Below are 19,648 nucleotides of genomic sequence, written 5' to 3'. Positions count from 1 at the left end.
AAATCATTAAACAGCCATAAAAAAAAAAAACTAAAATCAAAAGCCAAAAAAATACTGCCCATACTTTTCTGAAGATGACGTTTCAGAGTCTGATAGTTCTTTTTGGCCCTTTTTTTCATTCTCCTCCTAAAATGCACACAGCACATAAATACAAAATTTATTTTACATTCTATTGTATTTTAAAAATACAAAAAACAACTTTCAGCGTTAAGCATGCTCCACCTCAATGGTTCTAAGCTGTTTTTGTAAATGCATACACATTGATTTTCTAAGCTGAACTTCTCTAACAAGTTGTTTGTGGGTATACAATTTACTGACTGTAGCCCAACTGTTGCTCTGTTAGATGTTATCCTGCTTACCCTATTTATCAATTGAAAGGGACCCCCAAGGACCTAATTATGTTTAGTAATGGTGTTGTCCTTACAGCTTTTAAAAAGGCACAATTTATCCTCCTTATAATTGTTTGTTTATTTAGATTTTAATGTCATGTTTTACACCCTTCGTTTACATTCACAACAGAAACGGTACTCATTACACAAGGTTCATCAGTTAACAAGGTTATATCGAACACAGTCATGGACAATTTAGTATCTCCAATTCACCTCACTTGCATGTCTTTGGACTGTGGGAGGAAACTGGAGCACCTGGAGTAAACCCATGCAGACATGGGGAGAACATGCAAACTCCACAAAGAAAGGACCCGGACCGCCACACCTGGGGATCGAACCCAGGACCTTTTCTAGCAACAGTGCTACCCATTTAGCCACCGTGCCGTATCCTCCTTATAAAACAAAACTCCCACAAGACATCACAGACAAACTACAGACCTCAATAGACCTCTTTCAGAGTTTTTTTTTTTTTTGTTTGTTTTTTTTGGCCCAATGTATGTTCATCTTCACCTGTTTTTATCAGTGGACACTTTCTGATCATATTTTGTTGGTAGAATAGTATAGTATTTGTTGGCACACTATTGTCTACCAAACTTTTTCTTTTTACCTGATTGTTTCCTTACTTTTAAGACATCCTGTATATCAGATATTAGCATTGGTTACTCTGTTAGACAATAGTAGTCAAATATTTGGGTTTTGGGGAAAAATTTTTTAAAACAAAAATGGAATCCTGGCATTATTCCAAGATGTGGTAGAAAAGGTCATTTTAAACCAGAGTGAAATGCATGGCAAGAAAGAGAAATGTTAGTATGTGTGCACCCTACAGCCTTGTCCATTTACGTGTTCTTCACTGTTTCACCAAAAAGTAACTGTATAAAAGTTAATTAGGCTTTAGTGGCCTCACGCTTGTCTGTGCCTGTCATACCCGTAGTGATTCCTGGAAGGATGCAGCCTGGTACTGAGCGTACTTGGCAATGGTGGTAAGGGTGCGGCTACTCTCACAACGCCACTGTTTTCTGGTGCCACTGACGTCCCAGTTTTCATCAGCTGGCTGGCACAACTGTGTCCGCACTTCTACTAAATGCTCGGGGTTGGCCTCCACTAGGGTCTTAGTGGAAAACAGTCCAAGGTCTGCAAAGAAAGGAGAAAGATAAACATTAGTGTGTGTGTGTGTGTGTGTGTTTGTGTGGGTGGGCTCATAAAAATAAATATTCTAAATTTTATAAAGTAATGAACTTTTTAGTAACTTTAGGGAATAAAAGGAATCTTTAGCACAATAAAATGAGGTTAGAGTTTTTGTGTTTGTGAACAGTATTTGCAAGAACAATGTTCAAGCTCGGGTACCAATTTCTGGTCTGCCCCTAAATATGGGTGTTATCCAAGTATGAATGTTACCTGATCTTGGAGCCTGATATTAAATAACATGATTAATTGAAATTGTCACTTTACTTTTTCACTGTGATCAGCAAACTGTCATAAATAGTGGACAGAAAAAGCAATTACAATTACACTAGCCCACCACCACCACCTGAGGACAGGGGTGGGACGCTTTGGAGCAGCAATGCAGAAGTGGGGTCTTGCAGACAGTGCCAACTGTGAATGTGGGGACCCATTACAGACAGTGGAACATGTGATGACCAGCTGCCCCAAATTCTGGCCACCGAATGGCACTCGTGGGTTAATGGATCTGGATGACGAAACACTAGATTGGCTAGCAACAACGGAGCTGAAGGATCAATATACGTCATGCCCCAGTATAATTTATTTATTTATTTGTTTTTTTAACGCCACTTCCTACACTTGTGTTATTTATGGCATGATAGGTGTTATGTTTAAATCATTTTTTTATATGTATATTTTTGTTTTCATTTTTGTTACTGCCAGAAAGTTTAAGATTTTTCTTGTGTTTTCTTGGTTTAGGGTAGGGGTCCACCAACACGTAAGTCGCCCACAGGGCATGTTCTAAACAGCACTAGTGACCATAGAGCTCCATCTAAAAATTATATTTGCGTTGCTGATCTTTTTGAATCAATAACACTTGCATTTATGTACAGTGGGGCCAAAACGTATTTAGTCAGCCACTGATTGTGCAAGTTCTTCTACTTAGAAAGATGAGAGAGGTCTGTAATTTTCATCATAGGTACACTTCAACTATGAGAGAAAAAATGAGAAAAACAAAAACCAGGAAATCACATTGTAGGATTTTTAAAGAATTTATTTGTAAATTATGGTGGAAAATAAGTATTTGGTCAATAACAAAAGTTCAACTCAATACTTTGTAACATAACCTTTGTTGGCAATGACAGAGGTCAAATGTTTCCTGTAAGTCTTCACCAGGTTTGCACACACTGTAGCTGGTATTTTGGCCCATTCCTCCATGCAGATCTCCTCTAGAGCAGTGATGTTTTGGGGCTGTCGCTGGACAACACAGACTTTCAACTCCCTCCACAAATTTTCTATGGGGTTGAGGTCTGGAGACTGGCTAGGCCACTCCAGGACCTTCAAATGCTTTTTACGGAGCCACTCCTTCGTTGCCCGAGCGGTGTGTTTGGGATCATTGTCATGCTGGAAGACCCAGCCACGTTCCATCTTCAATGCCCTCACTGATGGAAGGAGGTTTTGGCTTAAAATCTCACGATACATGGCCCCGTTCATTCTTCCCTGAACACGGATCAGTCGTCCTGTCCCCTTTGCAGGAAAACAGCCTCAAAGCATGATGTTTCCACCCCCATGCTTCACAGTAGGTATGGTGTTCTTGGGATCCAACTCAGCATTCTTCTTCCTCCAAACACGACGAGTTTTTAACCAAAAAGTTCCATTATGGTTTCATCTGACCACATGATATTCTCCCAATCCTCTTCTGGATCATCCATATGCTCTCTGGCAAACTTCAGACGGGCCTGGACATGTACTGGCTTAAGCAGGGGGACACGCCTGGCACTGCAGGATTTGAGTCCCTCTCGGCGTAGTGTGTTACTGATGGTAGCCTTTGTTACTTTGGTCCCAGCTCTCTGCAGGTCATTCATCAGGTCCCTCCGTGTAGTTCTGGGATTTTTGCTCACCGTTCTCATGATCATTTTGACCCCACGGGATGAGATCTTGCGTGGGACTCCAGATCGAGGGAGATTATCAATGGTCTTGTATGTCTTCCATTTTCTTACAATTGCTCCCACAGTTGATTTATTCACACCAACCTGCTTGCCTATTGTAGATTTACTCTTCCCAGCCTGGTGCAGGTCTACAATTTTCTTCCTGGTGTCCTTCGACAGCTTTTGGCCATGGTTGAGTTTGGAGTCTGACTGTTTGAGGCTGTGGACAGGTGTCTTTTATACAGATAACGAGGTCAAACAGGTGCCATTAATACAGGTAACGAGTGAAGGACAGAAGAGCTTCTTAAAGAATAAGTTACAGGTCTGTGAGAGCCAGAAATCTTGCTTGTTTGTGGGTGACCAAATACTTATTTTCCACCATAATTTACAAATAAATTCTTTAAAAATCCTACAATGTGATTTCCTGGATTTTTTTTTCTCATTTTGTCTCTCATAGTTGAAGTGTACCTATGATGAAAATTACAGACCTCTCTCATCTTTCTAAGTAGGAGAACTGTAGATTTGAAAATGACAATATAACATTTCAACAACAAAAATGTTGTATGTTTATATGAAAAATGTTGTAAGGTTATATGATCTTGTCTGGGTGCGGAGTTTTATATCGTGCGCATAATGCTGAGTCAAGCAAGACACGCATGCGCAGCTATGGTGGGGAGCGAGATGTGGTTTTTACCATGAAAAAATAATAAAACATCTTCAAATAAAAAAAAAAGCTAAAAAAAAAACGTAATATTTTCACAATGATTGAGAGAAAAAAGTGTGTGTTTCATTCGCGGGGCGACTGGCGACGGCAGAGAGCAGCACAATGAGGAGAGACACTTCAGTACGTGTCACAGAAACGTCCATTTAAATCGTAGCTTTTAAAAAAAATCTTACTTAACTGATAATTTGTACAAACATGGGACAGAGTTCATGATTTGGTCTAAAACTTTACAAAGGTAGTGATAAGTACAAACGGGACATGATTTGTACAAACGGGATAAGTACAAACTGGACATGATTTGTACAAACAGGATAAGTACAAACTGGACATGATTTGAAGATGTGACAATGATTTTCTAAAAAATTCTACAGAAATGAGGATCATTTGTGAAAATTTTTTTTTGATATTGATCAAAATGCTACAGATGTGCTCATTCATACAAAACTGTCAAGAACAATATTTACAAAAATATCAGAGATGTAATGACTGACTTTCAAATATTGAAACTAATTGAGATTAACAGAAATAAATAATGTTACATGTTTAAATATATGTGTGTTTCCTGCCATGGTAAGTCATTGTTAATAATTATTGTGAGAAATAATTAACGTGATCAGACAGTCTCTTCACAAATATGAATATTTATTATTGTTATTATTATTATTAATCATAATATCATTAAAGGTGAACCATGCAACTTTATGGTATTCAGGTTTGTATCCTACAAGTAGCCCTTCGGCTTACTCAGTACCCTTAAAGTAGCCCTCTGTTTCGAAAAGGTTGGTGACCCCTGGTTTATGGCTTCTTTAACAGTTCTTTCTTTTTTAACAGTATTTGGGGCAATCGATTAAGATATGTTTTATTGTAAGTTGTGTTTGACATCTTTCACATGTTGGGGGATTGTCTCCTTTTATTAGGTATTAATGGGTGATTTTTGCATGACCTATTCTGCATCTTGTGTATATAACCTGATCCACTCATCTTCCTTGGTGAGTTCTTGGATTATTGTTTATTATTTGGCTGTATCTCATGTAGTTTGTTTGTTGTCTGTGTGTCCCACTCAGTTTGCCATTTTTCCTTGATGTATTTATTTATTGAAGGTTTGATATCTGTTGCTGGGATTTTTGTGTTTGTTGTATTTTGCATCATCATCTTTCTGGCTAATTTATCCGCCTTTTCATTTCCACTTACTCCACTGTGTCCAGGAACCCAGCACAGTTTTATGTTGTAGTTCATACCAGTTAGTCTATTGATAGATCTTTGTATATTGTTGATAATTGGGTGGTCTGTTTTGCACGATTCGATTGCTTTAAGGCATGATTTTGAGTCAGTACATATTATTATTTTTTCCTCGCAGGTTTCTTCTGCAAATTTTAAAGCCATTGTTATGGCGTGGGCATCTGCAGTGAATATGGAGCTTGGTTGAGGTAGTTTTTCTGTTCTTGAATATTTGTTTGTGGTTACTGCTGCTGTTACCTGTTCTGTGGTTTTTGATCTATCAGTATAGATGAATAAGTATAGTGAATATTTTTCTCTGATTTCTTAAAATTTGATGACGTATTTGGGTGTGTATTATTTTTCTTTCCATCTGCAAGGTCAAAGATGATATGAGGTGTCCTAAATTCCCAAGGAGGTATGTTGTAGTGAGGGCTTTGGTTCAGATCATGTTCAGATTTGCCTGTAGTTTCTGGTAGGGGGATGTAATGGGTTTATGATTTTGTATACTGGATTTCTTTGATTTCCCATGACTGATTGTGTATTGTAGTGCCAGTTTTAGTCGTCTGATTTCAAGTGATGGTTCTTGTGATTCTGTATAAAGGCTTGGAATGGGGGACGTGCAATATGCCACTAAGGCCATTCTAATTCCTAGGTGGTGGACCGTGTCTAGCTTTTTGAGATATGATTTCCGCGTTGATTCATATATAAAGCAGCCGTAGTCAAGTTTTGTTCTGACTTCTTTTTTTTTTTTTTTTTATTATTATTTTTTCCCCTTTTTCTCCCCCTTTAGTGCATCCAATTGTTCAATTTGCATCGTGCTTCCTCTCTGTCTATGCCGAACCCTGCCCTGACAGAGGAGATCGAAGCTAACCAACATCCCCTCCGAAACACTGGCAGCAGCCGGATGCATCTTTGCCACCCACACATCGATGAGTTTGGCGCCACCTAGCGTTGCATGCGGAGAGACACACCCTAAGGGCACTCTTCCTCATCACTTGTGTAGGCGCCTCTTAATCAGCCGGCAGAGGTCGTAATCGCATTCTGACAGAGAGAGACCCACCCCCTCCGGTCTCCAATCCCACCCCCCACCTGAACAACAGGCCAATCGTTGTTCATATAGCCGCCCAGCCTTCGACCGGCTGAAGGCAGAGCTGGATTCGAAACGAAACTTTTGAAATCCAGCTCTGGTTGCAGCGCATGTTTTTACCGCTGCGCCACCTGAGCGGCAAGTTTTGTTCTGATGATTGTCCTATACATGTGCATTAGTATGGACAATTCTGCTCCCCATTTGGTACTGGCTATGACTTTTAGTATTCTTAGTTTTTGGAGACATTTTTCTCTGAGAGCCTTAATGTAAGGAATAAAGATAAGTTTTTGGTCTAGTATTAGACCAAGGTATCTTGTGTTTTCTGTTATTTTGATGCGTTCTCCATCAAGTTAAAGTTCGGGGTCTAGGTGTAGGGTCCTTTTTTGGCAGAAGTGGATGTATGTAGTTTTGCTTTTTGAGATTCTGAAACCATTTGTGTTTGACCATTTGTGAATTTTGTTAATACAGGGTTGGAGTCTTTGCTCTATCCTTTTTATGTCTTGGTTTCTGTAGCCTATACATAGGTCATCTACCTATAGGCTGCTGAAGATGTTGAGTGGCATTTCTTTTGTTATTTTACTGATTTTAAGATTAAATAAGGTGATAATATACATCCTTGTGGAACTCCTGTTTCTTGGATATGATCCATAGAGTATGTGTTGTTAATTCGTACTTTGAAGTCTCTGTTTGTAAGGAAATTTCTTATAAAGGTTGGGAGGCAACCTCGAAGTCCTATTTGATGTAGGTCTTGCGTAATTCCATATCTCCATGTAGTGTCATAGGCCTTTTCAAGGTCAAAGAAGACTACTGTGGCAAGTTGATTTTGGAGAAAAGCTTCCCTTATGTATGTTTCGAGTTTCGTTAAGTTATCTATGGTGTTCCTGTTTTTACGAAAACTGCTTTGATTTTCACTGAGGACATTGTATTTCTCCATATACCAAACTAGACGATTGTTTACCATTCTCTCCAGGGTTTTGCTAATACAGCTTGTCAGGGCTATTGGTCTATAGTTTTCCGGGTTTTGGTGGTCTTGTCCAGGTTTGGGGATGGGTATTACTGTGGCTTCCTTCCATGTTTTTGGGATGTTTCCTGTTTTCCATATACGGTTGTATATCTTTAGGAGTGTTGCTAGCGCTGTTTGAGGCAAATTTTTTATCATTTGATACAGTGTTAATTTCGTCATCGTTTTCGTCAACGAACCTTTTTTTCATGACGAAAACGAGACGATGACTAAATAAAAACTACAAAAAAAGATAAAAACTATGACGAAATGAATCGACACTTTCGTCAACGAATAAAAACGAGACGAAAATGTTTGGCAGGGATGACATCCAATCAGAACTGATTTAGTTTTGTGGAAGGTAGAGAAAGAGATCCAATCATAACTACTTTAGCGTATGTGGAGGGGCGGGACAAGCCGGGTAGCCATCCAATCAGTACTAATCTTTTGCAGTACCGCGGCAGAGCCGTAGATAGAGATAGCTCTGTACCGCGGTAAGAGCACACTCGCACAAGTTTGATCTAAACCCGGGAAGACCAGACTAGCCTGTGAACTTTCTTTACTCATGGAACCAGGTTAACTCCACAATGTCAACAGGGAGAAAGATGAGAGCCGATATATGGACACATTTCTCATTTGACATCGTGAAAAACAAGACGATGTGTAAACCATGTGGGGCGATCTCGGGTAAAAACACAACAGATCTGAAACATCTGGCACTGCTGGCAGTATAATGGCAACATAATGTCACAGCTGCTTTTATGGTACCTAGTTTTATAAAGAATGTAATATGCAATTTGTTATGAACAATGCATATATTTTTCAGGCAGAGCATGCCTACTGGTCATTAATATTTTGTTATTGTTATGCTCAATAAGCAAGGTCAGTTAAATAAAGATGTTTGAAATAAGTTAAATCTGTTTTTGTGTGTATTGCACATTCAAACATTAATAATATTCCATAACTGGTTAAAAATGTTTCATTTTGTGTAAGTGTATATAATGACTTAAATAATTTAAGGGAAGTGATAAAAAAGCATTTACATTTTACACCCTTTATATGTATTTTAGGGCGGCACGGTGGCTAAGTGGGGTGCGCTGTCGCCTCACAGCAAGAAGGTCCTGGGTTCGAACCCCAGGTGGGGCGGTCCGGGTCCTTTCTGTGTGGAGTTTGCATGTTCTCCCCGTGTCTGTGTGAGTTTGCTCCGGTGTCCTCCCACAGTCCAAAGACGTGCAAGTGAGGTGAATTGAAGATACTAAATTTGTCCATGACTGTGTTCGATATAAACTTGTGTAATGAATAACTACCGTTCCTGTCATGAATGTAACCAATGTGTAAAAACATGACGTTAAAATCCTAATAAACAAACATGTATTTTAGTCGACTGAATTGACTGTAAATTTAGTCGACTATATTCTTATGATAATTAGTCGACTAAAACTAGACTAAAACTAAAACAATTCAGATGACTAAATTATGACTAAAACTAAATTACATTTTAGTCAAGTCAAAAGACTATGACTAAAACTAAATCAAAATCTGCTGTCAAAATTAACACTGATTTGATAGTGTATATTGTCAGGTCCTGTTGCTGTGTTATGTGATTTTTGGAGGGACTGGTTCAGTTCTTCCAGTGTGAAGGCTTGATTATATGGCTCTTTATTATCCGATCTGAAATCTATTTTGATGCTTTCCCTTAGTGCTCGAATGTTTTGGAAATCAGAAGTGCAGTTCTTGTTTGCTGATATGCTTTCGAAGGTTTTAGCCAGGAGTACTGCTATTTCTTTTTCATTACTTGCTGTTTCTTCTTGGTTTTTTAAGAACTGGATCCGAGGATGAGTATTTCTGTTGTACATTTTCCTGATAAAGTTCCATATTTTGTTGGTTGGTGTGTTTGCGTTGATGTTATTTGTAAAGGTTTTCCAGCTTTGTCTTCTGGCTTTAGCTCTGGTGTTTCTTAGGTTGTTCAGGTTTTCTGCTGTTGGGTGTTTGTTGAATTTTCTTTCTGCTCTTTTTCGTGTTTTTATTGCTTGTTTGCATTCCTCATTGAATCAAGGATTTCTATTCTTTTTTGGTTCCTGGCATGTTCTTGGGATAGTTTTTTCCACTATTTCTTTTATGGTTGATGTGAACCATAGAGTGGGGTCTCCATTTTGCACAAGTATCATTTTCAGTTTCTTTTTGCAGAGGCTCTGAAAGGCAGGCCAGTTGGCCTTGCTTAATTTCCACCTTTGTGGTGTTGGTACTAGGTGGGGTCTGTCTGGGCTTACAATGATAGGGAAGTGATCGCTGCCACAGAGGTCATCCCAAATTTTCCAAGAAAAGTCTATATATAATTCTGGTCTGCATATTGTAAGGTCTATTGTTGTATATGTCCCGTGTCCTGGGTGTAGGTAAGTGTTTCCAGAAGTGTTCATTATGCAGAGATTGTTTGTGTTTATAAATTCTTCTATTATTTTTCCCTTACTGTTTGTACTTTGGCTTCCCCACATAGTATTGTGGCTATTAAAATCCCCTAAAATAATGTATGGTAGTGGGAGCTGATCAGTCAGGTTGTTCAGGTCTGTTAGCTTTAGTGCTGTGTTTGGTGGGATATACATAGTGCATATAGTTATATTTTTATGAAAAATGTTTGAGGTTCTGATTGCTGTTGTCTGCAGTTGAGTGTTGAGGGGGACACGGTTATGGGAAATGTTATTCTTTATGTAGATTGCTGTCCCGCCAGTCGTCTTTGCCTGTATTTGGTCCTGGTTTATGGTATGCAGTGTAGTTCTTTAGCATCATGTTGGTTATTTGGTGGTAGTAGCGTCTCTTGAAGGCAAATAACAGACGGATTGATGAGTAGTGGTAGTCGTTGGAGTTCGTTATAGTTAGCCCGAAGGCCTCGGCAGTTCCATTGTATTATAGTGTTTGTCATTTGGGTTTTGGTATGTTCGAGCAAGATTTATTTCTGTTTTTTGAGGATATACTGCGGTGTCTGGTATGTCCCTCTTCCTTCATCTCTACGTCCTTAATTGTCTCTTTTTTCCGTGTGTCACGATCTGAGGTGTTTGGCAGCTGGGGGCAGTCGGTTTTTTGTGTTTTGTCATTTTTGTTGCCCACTTCTTCTTGGGATTTGTTAGTGCTTGGTGTCAGCTGCGAGGCCATGTTTGAGCTCTGTGTGTATGTGTTTCATGGTTTTGGGAGGGTTAGTTCTTTAGTGGGGTTGATTATTAGTGGTTTGTCTCGGTTGAACCATGTGTAATCAGTTTGGCAGCTGCTTGTTTGTGTTGTCTTTACAATATCAGCAAAGGTTTTTGCAAATTTAAAACTTGGTGTGTCTGGGACCTGCTTTTTTGCTTCGGCATGGCTAACCTTTTTTGTATGTTTAATCCTTTGGATTTCTTTTTCTTTCATCCATACTGGGCAGTTTTTGTCTGATGCAGCATGTGGGCCTACACAATTCCTGCACTTTGGTTTATTGGTGCATGGTAGTTCATGTCCCTCTCCCACACAGTTGCAGCAAGTTGTAGTGCCTCTGCATCCAGTTGATCCATGTCCAAATTTCTGACAATTATAGCATCTAGTAGGGTTTAAGATATAGATGTCTACATCTACCCTTTGGTAACCTATTAGGAGTTTGTAAGGGGGTGTGGTTCTGTTAAAAGTTATAATATATGTATTAGTTGTTATGATTCTATCTTGCCTCTTAATCGTGATTCTTTTTACATTATTTACATCTTGAGAAGCCAGTTCATTTGTTATGTCCTCCTCATTCATGTCTCCTAAATCTCGACAGCGGATGACTCCTTTGCTGCTGTTTAGGGTTGGATGAGGGAAAGTCTTTACATTGATGTTTACAAATGTTTTTGTGTTCAGCAGGTTGTCTGTACTTTCTTGAGGCACTCTATTAGTATTTGACCTAATCGTAATTTCTTTGCGTCTTTCACTGTGCCTGCTATTCCCATGATGCCTTTTTGAATTGCAAATGGCGATAGTTTAGTTAATATGTCAGTTTGGGTGGATTCCATCACCACAAATCTAGGCCAGTTGTCTATTGGTCCTTGAGATTTCAAGTTAGTTGGCAGTTCTAGTTCGTTCTCGTAGTCCAAGAGTTTTCGTTTTGGGGTATGTTTAGTATTCATATTTGTAAGATCTGCATTTCATTATCCTTATTCCCCACTCACCTCGGAGCCCCAATTGGGGGTATGCAGAGCCGCAGACATCCAGAGGTTGCGTACCAGGGTTATAAGGATAGTATACTCGACTCACCAGATGTTCTTGGTGTTCGATTGCCCCTTTAGCCAGCGCCTTCTGGGGATCTCAAAGGAGATACAACCTAGGGCATGTCCTGACCGGCCGATTGATTGGAGCGGGCCACTCCAACCTCCCGTCTATGCGAAGTCGGGGCCAAAGTGCTGTGTTGGGAATGATGGTAGCCGCAACCACCACTCCCCTCAAGCACCAGGATCCCTTTCTCTGCAGACACGGGTCGCACCTCACGGCAAACAAGTCGCCTCGTTCGCTCGCCTTTTACGAGCAGCCTGAGGGGGCTGAGGACCTATTCTACCCCGGGTCCCCACGGGGTATGCCCCAGTATAAAGGTAAAATAAGTCTTATTCTATTATATTTCTGAAAATATGATACACGCATGCACTTTCCCTCTTCACCACACCCATCTAAAACAACTCCTTGACATGTGGTGTTGTCCTTACAGCTTTTAAAAAGGCACAGGTTATCCTCCTTATAAAGAAACTCACACAAGACATCACAGACAAACTACAGACCTCAGATCTCCTCTTTCTGTCCAAGATTTAGGAACAGGCAGTCTACCATCAGTTATCTCTATCCTTACAGAGAATAACCTCCAAGATTGGTTTGTTTTCAAAGCAGCTCACCCCGCAGAAACTGACCTAGGGCCGTCACTTAAAAGCTTCATAATGCAAAGCAGCCAGGGCAGCTAAACTATCTGTCCTGATCCTCCACAATCTGCAGGCTTCAACACAATAAATCACAACATTCTTCTTGTCTAGCCTTTTAAACTTGGAGTAACTTGTTCAGCATAGCTTCCTACATCAATGGATGTTTTTTTAAAACCAGGTATTATGATGAGGATCTACATCCCCTCTATGCCATCTTTCAACTAAAGGTCTTGTACTTGGTTCTCAAGGTCTGGTACTTGGTCCTCTACTTTTTCCACATATACACCTGCTCTCTTGGTATAGGTTGTGTTTATATTTGTCAGCTTAGGTCCGTTTCTTAACTAATTCTGGTGTGAATCGTTTCAGAACTAAACACGACAGATCACAAGATGCCACACTAAACAGGCAGCGAGAGAACAGAGTACCTTCTTTGGTGTGTGCAGCGAGGAATTTCTGGTGCCGTTTTGACTTCTTTATCCATTTTACTTACTCTTGCTGTTTCCAGTTGCTAAAATACCACCAGGTATACACAACCCCAACAAGTGCATTAAGCCCAGCATGGTGCATTGTTCTGACTGTAACCAGCACATTTAGGGTTCACTAAACTCATTAAGTAAGAAAATGTGTATTGAGATACAAAAAGGGATGACTGTGCCACGGAGCACACTTTTCAATTGATTGTGGAAACCCCAAAGGGACAAAATGCATACAGTATGCAAGCACACACCTTGAACATTCGCCTTGAACAGTTTTTTTTTGGTTTTGGTTTAATTGTAAACGAGAGTGTGAACCCTATACAAACCAGGATTAAAATGTAATAATGTTTCATCTTCTCGGTTGGTCCGGACTAAGGAAACCAAACTACAAGTGTAAACACAGCCATATTCTACCATTCCTATTCTGATGATGGCAAGCTTAACCGTTTTTTCCCCAATTCAGTCTTGGTTCACATCTCTGCATGTCTGGCAGTTCTTCTATTATAGCTGTACTTCCATCATCTGATAGTTTACCCCAGTGAGACTGAGCTGATATATATATATTTAAAGGATTACTTCAATCAGATGGAAATTTGATTCAGAATGGCCTCAATCAGACTAGTCCATTCTGACTGAGGTGTATGTATTCTATTCCAATTTGAGCTATTAGTCGAATTATTAACAGATTATCATACTGCTGGATCACATATTTAACACCAGTCATTGTGAATAAAACTCATGCCATGAAGCCAAGCATGTTCACATTAGTTCATGTTTGAGTTTTGATTTTAAGTTAGAAAACATCTGCCAGTGTAATATCATGTTCACCCTTTTTTAACCAATTGATTTGCCACAAATTAACAGGTTGTGTATATGCATGCCTCCCCCCACACACAAGCTTAAAACTTACCTAGTTTTAGAGCTCCAGCCAAGCCACGGATGACAGTAACTGGGTTGGATGGGTTTGTACAGAACTGGTGAAGTGGAGGGAAAAATGCATCTCTCTTATTCTCCAACTGCAATGCAAAGGAAATGGTTATTTTTGGTAAAGATTACAAAAATTAAAAGCTCATTTAATCTGTGTAATTTCCTAAACTAAAAACAGTTCCTTAACTAAAAACAATAAATTTTGTGCATGTTTTCAGCACAAATAAATCGTGCTCACATAAATGCTGGGTGTGGGGGGGTTGAGCTTGTCCTTCGGCAGAGGTGGTGATGGAGGAGGAGGAAGTCGAGGTGGAGGGCACTTATCCAGCAGGATGCTGCTGCCTGAAAGACCATTCTTTCCAAGGTTTCTGTAAAGGTATTAACATTTATTGGTAAATAAATAAATACATGAATGATTCCTTTCAGCTGTTTCCAATAGGGGTCGCCACAGCAGATTATTCATCCGTATATTTGATTTAGAACGGTTTTACACCGGATGCCCTCCTTGACGCAATCCCTTCTATTTTTGTGGGCTTTGGACTGGCGCTATGGGTGTGCTGCTGTGTTCCCCCAATGACTAGGCTCACGTAACACCATGCGCCTTATGTATTGGTGAGCCCAGCCTGGAATTAGAACCTCTAGAACTTAACAGCTGCAACTCTTACCATTATGCCACAGAAGCTCAAAAACCTTAAGTTTATTAGTCAGTTTGATTATTCCAGTTAAGCAGCAGTTATGCCAAAAGATAAAAACATTTTTTAATTACAACCATGCAAAAATTGCATAAACCCCTAATGTGACACTGGCCAGTGGCCTACTGAGCAGTAAAAGTGTACATACAATTGACATATCGCACTATAAACATATGGCAGTTTGACTAATTTAGGTTCTTACCAATTTAAGATGAATGCTATCTGGATAAATACACTGTACAAACATGTTTTACCATTTTTGTGAAAAACGTAAGGTGACCTTTCGTTTTAGCACAAAATGAGGAATGAGACAAGATCTGCACAATAATAATAAAAATGGTGGATATAACCTAGTTATTTTATCCAGATTACTCATGTCTTAAATGTAGATTTGTTACGTCTAAAATGTAAAGGTTATGAACCTAAACATGTAAATCACATGCTGCTACAAAGCAGGATACACTTATAAAAAGCAAATACTACTATACCCACCTGCAGGCTTTGAGGATATCTGAAGAGGTTGGATAAATTGACACAGTAGAGGATGAGTGTGACATTTTAAGGGGTGGGACAGGTTTGTGACTTGTCTCAGTTCGCTCAGCCTTTTGTGGGCTTTGCGAGTCCTCAGAACCGGACCCTCTTGTACTGCCATTCACTGTGGCTGGGCCAAGCTTGGTAAGGCTGCCAGTGGGCTCATTGTGGCGAGGCAAAGGTGAAGTGGCCGACAGCGCAGAGGCAGGTGAAGAAGTGGCTGAACTGGCACCAAGGTGCACATGGTTCAGTCTGGCAACCGCTGCTGGGCTCTCCTTTCCCAGCTGAGGATTGTCTGAGGAGTTGCTGGCTGGCGAGCCAGACATGTGTCTGGGGCTGCTGTGGTTGGTGGTGGTGGGACCATTGCCCTGCGTGTGCTCACTCTCTTTGGTCAGGGGAACGCCTGAGGTAGCCGTGTGCGAAGAGGAGGTGGGAGAACAGGCTGAGGAAGGGGAGGCCGAGGACAAGTGATTGACGGCTGGCTCTGTGGGGTGGGCAGGGGTCGCAGAGGAATGTCCGACCTGATTGTGAGAGCCACTGGAAGAGAGCGCCCGTTCTCCATTGGGTCCTGCCCAATGAGAACCTGGGCCTTTTTGAAGCCCCTGCAAACAGAAAAGTAAATTAATGTACTTGTGTAAAATATAAATAGCAATATAGTATTTATAATAATACTGAGCACTGACCTGAGTGGTACTGAGATGCTGGCTCTTCCATGCATCACCCGGGCTTGTGCAGTTGTGAGGTAGTGCATTAGGGTGCAGGTAAGGCACATCTCCATTGGTTCCCGTTCCTGGCATGTGATTATTGCCAATTGAGGAGGTCTGGGGGTTGCAGGGAAGTGGCCCATTGGCCAGTGGCTGAGCAACGCAGGGAGGGCGTAGCGCAGGACCGCGGGACAGGGGCTGCACGGGCAGTGAAGGAGTGGCTGTGGGGCCATTGGACAGAATGGGCCGCACCTGGCCAGAAGCATTTTGTCTCATCTTTGAAATGGGGAAATAAAAACATATAAAACGTCTTGCATCTTTTACACAAAGTTAAATAATTAACACATATTAAGGGCTGAATTTCAAGAACAAAAAAACTGAGAGAAGAATACTTTGTCTGAATTTGACATTTGTGGCAAAACATTTATACCTGTTGCTGGTGCAACTGAACTGCTGAAAGCTGGGCTTCGAGCTGTTCCAATATTTGCAACTGAACTGGCTTTAGATTCGCCCTGTTAGCCCGCATCTGCTCCAATAGCTGAACAAAATGCAAAAAAAAAAAAAAAAAAAAAAAAAAAAAAAAAAAAAAAAAAAAAAAAAAAAAAAAAAAAAAAAAAAAAAAAAAAAAAAAAACAGTTGCATTTGGGTTATCATAATTGCTGTTTTTTGTGTGGATTTAGTTCAATTTATTCTGAAACTGCTCGCTTTCTTAAAATAAATAAATAAATAAATAAATAATCAGGCAGTGCTTCTTTAGTCTTTTTTTATCCACTGTCTGAAATGCTTTATTTTACACATTTGCTCAAACTGCCCATTAAAGCACAAAGTGAACTACATTCGAACATGTAGTTCGATGAATAATGAATAATAACCATATAGCTATGTAATTAACTAATTAATTATTCTTAAGTAAAAGTTAAATTCTGATTAGAGTCACTATGGTCCTACCACCAACCAGGAATACCTGGCACAAGGTTAAAATTCATTCTGCATGGGTGAGCTACCACATCACCTACGAACTTACACACACAATTTTAGAGCAGTTAATTGTGGGGGCAGTATATAGACAAGCAAAAGCATCAGCGGAGTCATCAATTGACACTGTTACTGTCCATATTGCTGCTTTTCTTAAGTTAGGTGCAGTTAAAGCACTGCTTTTTACTTTGCTTTCCATAAGTCAGAAAGCACATTTTGAAATCATTTGTGGCACACCTGTCCCCTAGTGTTTTTTTTTTTTTTTTTTTAATGATTGTCAAAAGTGATCTGACAGGGATGTTTGACTTATATAAACACCACCCAGAGATATGTGCAAGGTATGTTGCAACCATGGAGAAGTCTAAGGAGCTGTTACAAAAGCTGAGAGGGGCTTAAGGAGGAATGCTATTCCTTCTGTGGTAAAATTGAACCTTGGTGATAAATGGACTTTCCAGTAAGACAATGATCCCAGCACACTTTCAAGGCAACTAAAACTTGCCGTTAAATTAGCTCTTAAACTACAATGAGCTGGAAGCTTTTGTATTAAGATGAATTGATAAACATTCACAAGAAATTTGTTAAATTTGTTAACACCTCTCAAAATCACTTATTAGAAGTTCAAGGCAAAAGGATGTTTCACCAAGCACTGAGGGTGGGGGTTAAAATAGTGCACATGGGCAGTTGCCAAGATAATTACATTACATTTTATTTAAATAAATATATATGACTATATATTTTACTTCTATACAAATCACCAACTGCAGATGCTAGTTGTTAGGTAATACATATTAAATGAGTAATCACCATGAATTGTAAACACCAAATATGGCTCAATAACTTAATTACAGATCTGTATCTAAAGAAACCAGTCAACTGGTCCCCAAATTGAGCTAAAAACAAGCAACATTCACTATTTTACTAATTAAGTGAAATTTTTTGCACTCTTGAAGTGCACGTGGTCTAATGGACACTCACCTGTAGTTTTTGTGGTGACAGGTGCCAGTTTTGAGTTTGTTGCTGTGCTGGGCTATTACCCCATTCTGCAAAACTCTGCAATAAATGTTTTAATTTAATTAATAATATCACTATTGGCTAAATAATTAACACTACTCGTTACAATTTCAAAAAACACCCTTATTTTCAGTTTTTGTTGATATTTATGCAGTTAGTATGCAGTAAAGCATTTGACAACGGAAGAGAGTAGATCTTCCAATAGGTAGATTGTTAAGAAAGCGTGAGTACCGTCTCCTACACCATCTAAAGATACTTAAAAAGTGGGGCAAACTCTGACAGAAGAAGATCTGGTAAACCCAAAGCCACAACAGGGTCAGAGGCTTCTGAGAGACGCTTCAGCTTGCTTAATGACAATAGCCAAAACTGAGACTTAATAAATTCAACCAGTACAAAGCCATGCAGGGAATAATTCAAGCTGCAAGTTTAAAAAGTTTAGTGGCAGTAGGAAAGCCATTGCCGGATTCTCGAGTGGTCCAGTGGTAATGCGAGCAGACATTTTAAATCTAAGGTCTGCAAACTGCTGGCCGGGCACCTACTTGTATGCAGTTGAGTGGGCAAAAAAAGGGTCCCTTAATGTGTGACAGCAACTGTCAAATATACAAAAATGTGCAGGAATGGGGCTCCTGAGCTGGATCCTGAGCTGTTGACTTGCACAGGGTGACTAGAATCCTAACCCAAAAAGGCAGCCACAGCAAACAGAAGTTGCAGAAGTTCTCACCAGTATAAGGAAGAACTTTAAAAATATATATTTTTTTTATTATTTTTTTTTTTACAATATTTTATTTCTATTGTAGAATATATAGCTAAAGTGTAGTTAGCTGTTGTTTTTCAAAGATGGCTACTTTAGAGATAAATACAGAGGTAAAAAATTAGGAATCCATTTTATTTAATAAAATAATACCATTATATTTTTACATTTTCAATTGTGTATTTGTTATATTGTTTAATTTCAGAGTACACAGACAAATTTGCATAATATAAAAACTGAAAAAATGAGGGTGTTCTACAACTTATATGTTCCAACACACACACACACTTTCATGTCTATTTGACAGATGGTACAGCAGGCATGGTTATGTTTATGTAGATAAAATATAGCTGCATGTATATGTACAGTGGGGCCAAAAAGTATTTAGTCAGCCACTGATTGTGCAGGTTCTCCTATTTAGAAAGGTGAGAGAGGTCTGTAATTTTCATCATAGGTACACTTCAACTATGAGAGACAAAATGAGAAAAAAAAAAATCCAGGAAATCACATTGTAGGATTTTTAAAGAATTTATTTGTAAATTATGGTGGAAAATAAGTATTTGGTCAATAACAAAAGTTCAACTCAATACTTTGTAACATAACCTTTGTTGGCAATGACAGAGGTCAAACGTTTCCTGTAAGTCTTCACCAGGTTTGCACACACTGTAGCTGGTATTTTGGCCCATTCCTCCATGCAGTTCTCCTCTAGAGCAGTGATGTTTTGGGGATGTCGCTGGGCAACACGGACTCCACAAATTTTCTATGGGGTTGAGGTCTGGAGACTAGCCACTCCTTCGTTGCCCGAGCGGTATGTTTGGGATCATTGTCATGCTGGAAGACCCAGCCACGTTCCATCTTCAATGCCCTCACTGATGGAAGGAGGTTTTGTAATCTCACGATACATGGCCCCGTTCATTCTTCCCTTAACACGGATCAGTCGCCCTGTCCCCTTTGCAGAAAAACAGCTCCAAAGCATGATGTTTCCACCCTCATGCTTCACAGTAGGTATGGTGTTCTTGGGTTTTTCTTCTTCCTCCAAACACGACGAGTTGAGTTTTTACCAAAAAGTTCCATTATGGTTTCATCTGACCACATGATATTCTCCCAATCCTCTTCTGGATCATCCATATGCTCTCTGGCAAACATCAGACGGGCCTGGACATGTACTGGCTT

General features: G+C 39.7%; 1 protein-coding gene across 3 annotated transcripts in view; it reads right to left on the bottom strand.

Moving 5' to 3' along the window:
- The window catches only part of LOC134316999 (lysine-specific demethylase 6A-like), a 59,953-nt gene that overhangs the window by 21,642 nt on the left and 18,663 nt on the right, over positions 1-19,648 (bottom strand). For all 3 annotated transcript variants that reach the window (XM_062997630.1, XM_062997629.1, XM_062997628.1), the window contains 8 exons: positions 17,689-17,763; positions 16,169-16,276; positions 15,718-16,014; positions 14,996-15,636; positions 14,050-14,179; positions 13,795-13,900; positions 1,315-1,520; positions 65-126 (listed from right to left, as the gene is read on the bottom strand). In XM_062997630.1, coding sequence (XP_062853700.1) covers positions 65-126; positions 1,315-1,520; positions 13,795-13,900; positions 14,050-14,179; positions 14,996-15,636; positions 15,718-16,014; positions 16,169-16,276; positions 17,689-17,763 — 1,625 coding nt within the window. The remainder of the gene's footprint in view (positions 1-64; positions 127-1,314; positions 1,521-13,794; positions 13,901-14,049; positions 14,180-14,995; positions 15,637-15,717; positions 16,015-16,168; positions 16,277-17,688; positions 17,764-19,648) is intronic.

This window comes from Trichomycterus rosablanca, chromosome 6, assembly GCF_030014385.1.
Source record: "Trichomycterus rosablanca isolate fTriRos1 chromosome 6, fTriRos1.hap1, whole genome shotgun sequence".
NCBI lineage: Eukaryota > Metazoa > Chordata > Actinopteri > Siluriformes > Trichomycteridae > Trichomycterus > Trichomycterus rosablanca.
Note: the sequence above shows the minus strand (reverse complement) of the source record. Positions and strands in the feature narration are given on the sequence as shown.